Source organism: Tamandua tetradactyla, chromosome 1, assembly GCF_023851605.1.
Source record: "Tamandua tetradactyla isolate mTamTet1 chromosome 1, mTamTet1.pri, whole genome shotgun sequence".
Lineage (NCBI taxonomy): Eukaryota > Metazoa > Chordata > Mammalia > Pilosa > Myrmecophagidae > Tamandua > Tamandua tetradactyla.
In genome coordinates, this window is record NC_135327.1 from 3,213,022 (window position 1) to 3,220,020 (window position 6,999).

The window sequence follows — 6,999 nt, forward strand, 5'->3', positions numbered from 1 at the left end:
ATGATGCCAGCTTCCCAACACTTTTCCCTGTCCCTGGACTTCAAAATGAGGCAAACTTTTGCATTGTTAATATATTTGGTTGCTTTCTCTGGGCCAGGTCCCATGATAGATGCTCGCCCACCCACCCACCTACCCACACATCCATCCACCCACCCACTTACCCATCCACCTACCCACCCATCCATCCATCCATCCATCCACTGGTTCATTTTATTAGACACCCTTTGTCCAGAACAGTCCTTCCCTTACCACTGTACAATGTAACCAAAGGAAATTAGTATTTCCTTTTATAAAAATAATTTTAATTTAAGTTACAAGAGTAACTTAAAGTAGGGGCAGTGCAACGGTGGCTCAGTGGCAGAATTCTCACCTGTCATGCCAATTCCCAGAGCCTGCCCATGCAAAAAAAAAAAAAAAAGTAACTCAAAGTAGAAATATAAAGAAATATGTATGGCAATATTTTTTTATTCCGTTCCCTCTCCAATTCCAGAGAGCGCCCTAACGATGGTTTGGAATATAACCTTTCCATTGTTTTTATGTCTCTGCACACCTACACACAACACAGACACACACACGTGAATATACAGGCGTGTGCATAGGCCCTTAGAGTGCACACTATTCTGAGACTTGCTTTTGCCACTTAACAATCTGTTTTAGAAATTCTTCCCACGTCTGTATGCACAGACAGTTGCGCAGACAGTTGTAAACAGCTGTCACAAACTTCTCAACAGTCCCCTATCAGTTAACATTGTCTCCAGGGCTTCCCTCTTGTAAACACGACTGCAGTGAACATTTTCATACATTCTTCTTGTGCCTGTGTGGCTTTGGGGAGGAGTGTGTGTCAGAAGTGGGCCCTTTAAATTCCAGGTATTTAAATACAACCGATTCCTGAACCCTGATGGATCAGAGAAGAAGGACTTTTACAAGGCCGGGAAGCGGCTGAAGAATTACACCATGCCGTGGGGAGCGGGGCACAACCAGTGCCTGGGGAGGGCCTACGCCGTGAACAGCATCAAACAGTGAGTTGGGGCCCGAGAGGGAGGCAGCTGCGGGGGCTTAAGGCAGAGGCTCCGAACCCACAGCCTGCGAGCCGGAGCCCGCCACGAGGCTATTTATTTGACCTGCTCAGTGTTTTTAAAATGTGTGCCAGCTCTTAAAAATCAGAACTCCTGTGAAAGACCAGATTTCTGATTTCTTTTGATTTAATCAGAACTGGCAACAGGCTCTCGCCTCCAAGCCTGGTGTCCAAATACCAGAATACCAGACCCAGGGCGTCCGTCCTGCTGAGCCCGCCTGTCCAGCTGCAGCTGCTGTGGCATGGTCAGAGGTGCTCGGCAGGAAGCGGCCGCGCTTCATCGTTCCGCCTGGTTATCTCCACGCTATGGGACCAAGAGCCCACACGGTCTCTTCCCTGGACCCCAGGGCCTTAGTTCCCATGATCACAAAGAGATTGGGCCAGGGGCTATGACCTCTACTCAGTCCCGACAAGCTGAGTGACCACTCTTGGCTGTGCTTCCTCAGCTGAAAATGGAGAAACGGATCCCAGCTACATTCCAGGGGTGTCAGGAGAATTGAACGGATTGTATTTTTGAAGTTCTTAATCCCATTTCCTGACTCATTGTAAGCATTTAATGTTAGTTACTATCGTAATTATTGCTGTTATTATAAATGTGCCAGGAATGATGCTAAGTGAATGAGCAGGTTACATTTGCCTTTTTGGCCTCAGTTTTCCCATCAGTGAAATGGGGATCATTACTTTTGGTTCTGCTCTAATGCTCCATATGTGTTCCTCAGAAGTCACCCTCTGTGCAAAATCACATATCAAAACCCACAGGGATCATGGGGAAATGGAGTTGGGTGCACAGCACTCAAAGACATAATTAATAACATTAAATAAAAGATAGGAGCCTGATAAAAAAATATTAACACATGTACACATGCTAAAATGGTTATGGAATACATAACATTCATAAATGCTACAATCACTATGGCCCTTCTTGAAAAAGCCGTGCAGTGTGCAGATGGCAGTGGGCGTTGGACAGGCTGCAGCCCAGGGGTGGATGCAGGATTATCTGAAATGAGAGGGCAAGTTGTAGCCCCCATGTGAATGGGTGTGGCTTGCAGCCCACCCAGTGAGCAGAGGGTGCTGCCTTCTGTAAATTCTGTGGGTTGGAGTTCGCGTCAGCCAGTGGAGCTTTCGGTATCTACCTAATGTACCTTCCCAATGAAATTACATATAAGCAATCACGAAATGCACATTATGTTCAGATTATTCCCAATACATTGATCATGATGGGACAAATTCACAGATTCTTAACACGTGTTATGGCAGAACTGACGGTCATTCCTGCCTTATAAGGTTTTTGGACAGATAAAAGAGATAATAGATATAAATGCTTAGCACAATGTCTGGCGCACGGTGTTTCACTAAATTAGCTGGTTGTTTTTTCTGTCACCCAATCGTCATGGCAAGCCTGCGTGGTAGGAATCAGTCTAAAACTGAGTCTGGAGAAGTTGAATCACTTGCCACAGTCACATGCTAGGAAGTGGAGGTGCCAAGACTGAAATCTAAGGTGTGATTTTGGAGCTCCCCTGCCTATAAAACTCAGTGTCTGGCATCCCACAGCTACTGAGCTGGAAGGGACCCATCTACCCTTCCCCTCTAACCAGAAGGGGAAGCTGAGACCCAGAAAGGGAAAGGAACATGGCGAGGGCCATACCCACCCCAGAGGCTTAGCCCTGTGCCCAGCTCTCCCGTCCAGCATGCTGTCCAGCTTCCCCCCTCTTCACTCGGTCAGTAAGACGAGCGAAGCCCTCCAGTCTGCTGCGTCCTGCGCTGGGCGGCGACGGGACTCTGGCTGCTGGGGTGGCTGGGCACAGGGTCCAGCTGTGCGCATTCACTACGGCAGTTCTCCAGAAGGTGGCGGTAAAGAGCGCGCGTTCTTGCAGGGCGGGTAGACGGGGATAGGGATGCCTTCACCGCGGGTGGCAGCATCATGTCTTGAGGCACGGGCAGCTGGTTCTAACTCTCAGACAGGCACGGACGGCTGGCGGCAGAGCTGACCAGGGCCGACGGTGAGCATCCCCGGAGGAGAAGACAGGCTGTGTGTGTTGGGACGGTCAGGGCCAGCTGTGCTGTGCTGCTGTAAGAACCTCCAAGCCTCAGTGGCTTGTGACAGCAGAGGTGTCTCTCTCACTCATCAAAAGTCAGCTGTGGATTTGGGGGCCGCCTTCCAGGCAGAGACTCAGAGGCCAAGCCCCTTCCGTCTTCTGCCCCTCCCATCTCAACACGAGGCCCGCAGGAGAAGAGAAAGCTGGACAGCTGCACACCAGCTCTTAAATGCTTGGCCTGGAATCGGCACACATCGCGGTGCCTCACAGCCCATCAGCTAGACCCTGGGCCTGCCTGACCGCCGCGGGGCTGGGGAGCGGGGCTTGTGCTCTGCTTGCTCAGTCTCCTCCTCGTCCCACTTTTCCTAAACTGAGGGCTGGGGTCAAACTCAGGAGGACGCATTGCCTTCCTGTGTCATTCCAGGTAAGCTCCCCCGGACCTCATGCCTCCCACGCCATCTCTCTTCAGGTTTGTGTTCCTGGTGCTGGTGCATTTGGACCTGGAGCTGGTCAGCCCAGACGCCGAGATTCCTGGATTTGACTCCAGCAGGTACGGCTTCGGGCTGATGCAGCCGGAACGCGACGTGCCGGTCCGATACCGCATCCGCGTGTGACGCCCGGGAGCATACGGGTCTCCCGGACGTGCCTCCACCAGGGCGGCCCCAGCCTCCCGACCTGCTGTGTCCACACACAAAGCCCGGGAGCGAAGCTCTGAATGCCCACTTTCCTGCTTTTATGCCAGGAGGCTATGTCCGGGGTAGGGTGGGAGTAAAAGGGAAAGTGGAGAGACGGTGAATAAACAGAAGACACGGAAAGCCCTGTGGATTATTTGCTCAAAGTTTAAGTTGCAAAATTAGGCTCTTCCTGCTCAGCTCACCTTGCACCTCTCACCTTAGGAAACCCACAAAAGCTAGTGCAAAAATGTGTTTTCATCAATTATAGCAAATGTTCCACACCAATGCAAGATATTAGTGACAGGATGGTGTAAGGGAATCCTGTATTGCGTGCATGATGGTTCTGTAAACCTACAACTTCTCTAGAAAAGAGCTAGCACACACAGGGTCAGTCCATGAGACCCCAGCGCCCAGAGGCGGCTGTCCAGGCACTTAACGACTGGTAAGTCCAGTTGTGGCCAGTAGAAGCCCCCCGGGCCCCAGCAGTGTGTCCGCTGAGTTCAGCTTGTCCCCAACATATGATTAAACCAGCTAATGCTGGACTCCCATTAGGACTCCCTCTGGAATATGAGCTTCCTTGGAAGCTCCATCCTCTGGACAGTCCTTTCCTCTCTATTCATACTGATACTTGAGAAAATGCAGGAGGGCTTTCCCGGGCCGTCCACCCGGGCCAGAGGCGGGCATCCTCGGGGCAAGGCAGACATGCCCGGCGGGGGCGCTGGGGGAACCAGCCAGGGACCTTTCACTGGTCAAGCCCAAAGGAAAGGAGGTGTTGATTTCATGTGTCCTAGATCTGAATTTTCAGCCTGCAGACATGCTTTGTGTGAAGTATAGTTAAAAAACCATTACAGTAGCTGCATCGTGTAATCTTTGGGAGAGTTGATTCAAAATGTCCATTTCTCCTGAAAACCTGGAAGATCCGGCCACACTGGGTCCATCATAGGGGCCTGCGCCCTGTGGTCCATCAGGACTCCAGCTTCGCAGGCTTGTCCGTTCACGGGACCCCCGGCCCGGCCTGTCCGTTCGCGGTCCCCCCGGCCCGGCTGTCCGTTCGCGGTCCCCCCGGCCCGGCTGTCCGTTCGCGGTCCCCCCGGCCCGGCTGTCCGTTTGCGGTCCCCCCGGCCCGGCTGTCCGTTCGCGGTCCCCCCGGCCCGGCTGTCCGTTCGCGGTCCCCCCGGCCCGGCTGTCCGTTTGCGGTCCCCCCGGCCCGGCTGTCCGTTCGCGGTCCCCCCGGCCCGGCTGTCCGTTCGCGGTCCCCCCGGCCTGGGCCTCTCGAGGCTGAGCCCCTGCTGGAGGGTGGGAGCCAGGCCCTCCTGTGGTCCGACCTGCTCCAGGAATGCCAGCGAGGCCTGTGCCTCAGCTTTCGGGGGAGAAAGATGAAAAAGAGAAGTTCCTGGAACCTTTACTCTGATGGTAAAGTTAGTTAACGTGAGCTCCGGCTTGTTGAGTGCCCCCTCGATGCCTGTAGCAGGTGCTGTAGAAACCACAGTTCTGCCCTCAGAGCAGCTCTGTGAAGAGAGGACGGGCATGTCCCCCTTGCAGACGAGGCGAGGGCCTTGCCCAGGGCACCCCGCTGCGGAACAGGCAGACGCTGGACGGACAGCTGTTCATTCTCGGGCTCACGGGAGTGGCAGGGCGGAGGGGGGACAGGGCCAGAGGCAGCCACGTGGGGACACATCAATGAGACAGACACACAACCACACACACATGCAACTGGACACATCGAGACAGACACACAACCACACACACACACACACAACTGGACACATCGAGACAGACACACAACCACACACACACACAACTGGACACATCGAGACAGACACACAACCACACACAACTAGACACATCGATGAGACAGGCACACAACCACACACGCAACTGGACACATTGAGACAGACACACAACTAGACACATCAATGAGACAGACACAACCACACACACACACAACTAGATGCATCAATGAGACAGACACACACACAACCACACACACACAACTAGACACATTGATGAGACAGACAAACAACCACACACACACAACTGGACACATCAATGAGACACACACACAAACAACACACACACAACTAGACATATCGATGAGACAGACACACAACCACACATACACACACTGGACACATCGAGACAGACACAGCCACACACACACAACTAGACACATCGATGAGATAGACACACAAACACACATACAACTGGACACATCAAGACAGACACACAACCACACACACACAACTAGACACATAGATGAGACAGACACACAAACACATACACACAACTGGACACATCGAGACAGATACACAACCACACACACTCAACTAGACCCATCGATGAGACACACGCACAACCACACACATACACAAGTAGATGCATCAATGAGACAAACAACCACACACACACACAACTAGACGCATCAATGAGACAGACACACACACACACAACTGGGCCCAGTAGATTGGCTGGAAGGGAGGCGAGGAGACCCCCGATGTGCAGGGTGGGGGGCCGCCTCCCCTTGGGGCAGTGCCAGGATTCCCAGAGCCAGCAAGGTTGGCAGGAGGTGGGATATCCCCGGGGAAACCCGCCGCCGCGGCCTCTGGGCGCTGCAGGAAATCAGGGCGGCAGGCCTGCGTGGGGCGCCGAGCCGGTTTCCATGGCAACGCTCCTGCCTCGTCCCCTGCTGGGGCGGGAGGGAAGGAGGCTGGCAGAAATAGATGCCTAAGGCTCCCGTGCACCCCGCGACCCTGGCATGCTGGAGGGAAGCCCTTGGTGACCTCCTCCCTCCCAGCTCGGGCTGGGCTGTCCCGGGGGCAAGAGCCTCGCCCGTGTCCCCACAGGGGGGCCTGTTCTCTTCTGGGCGGCACCCCTGGGCGCCCTGGTCTTTGGGATTTACTTGAGGGAGAGGCGAGTCTCCCACTAGGCACCCCGGCTGGTCCCCAGGCGCAGTTTTTGAGACAGTGATTCAACCCTTCATTGTTTTCATCTTTATTCTTTTTCTTCTCTCGTTTCTCTCTCTTCTTTTTAAAATACATGCCATAACAAATAAAATATACCCTATAGAGAGAAGAGGGAGCAATGGGTGACTTTACTACATACTACGGATTAGTTAGGAAGGGGCCTGGCCCCCCTGGGCTTCTCCAGGCCTTGCTTTAGAATCAAAGCCCCACCTCTCTTAGAAACTGTGTTCCTTTACCCACATCAGTATTTT

General features: G+C 53.3%; 1 protein-coding gene across 1 annotated transcript in view; it reads left to right on the forward strand.

Annotated features, from left to right (window-relative positions):
- Positions 1-4,339, forward strand: part of PTGIS (prostaglandin I2 synthase) — a 67,035-nt gene extending 62,696 nt beyond the window's left edge. The window contains exons 9-10 of the mRNA XM_077167105.1: positions 868-1,019; positions 3,581-4,339. Of these exons, the coding sequence (XP_077023220.1) occupies positions 868-1,019; positions 3,581-3,725 (297 nt within the window). The 3' untranslated portion in view covers positions 3,726-4,339. The remainder of the gene's footprint in view (positions 1-867; positions 1,020-3,580) is intronic.
- The last annotated feature ends 2,660 nt before the right edge of the window (positions 4,340-6,999 follow it).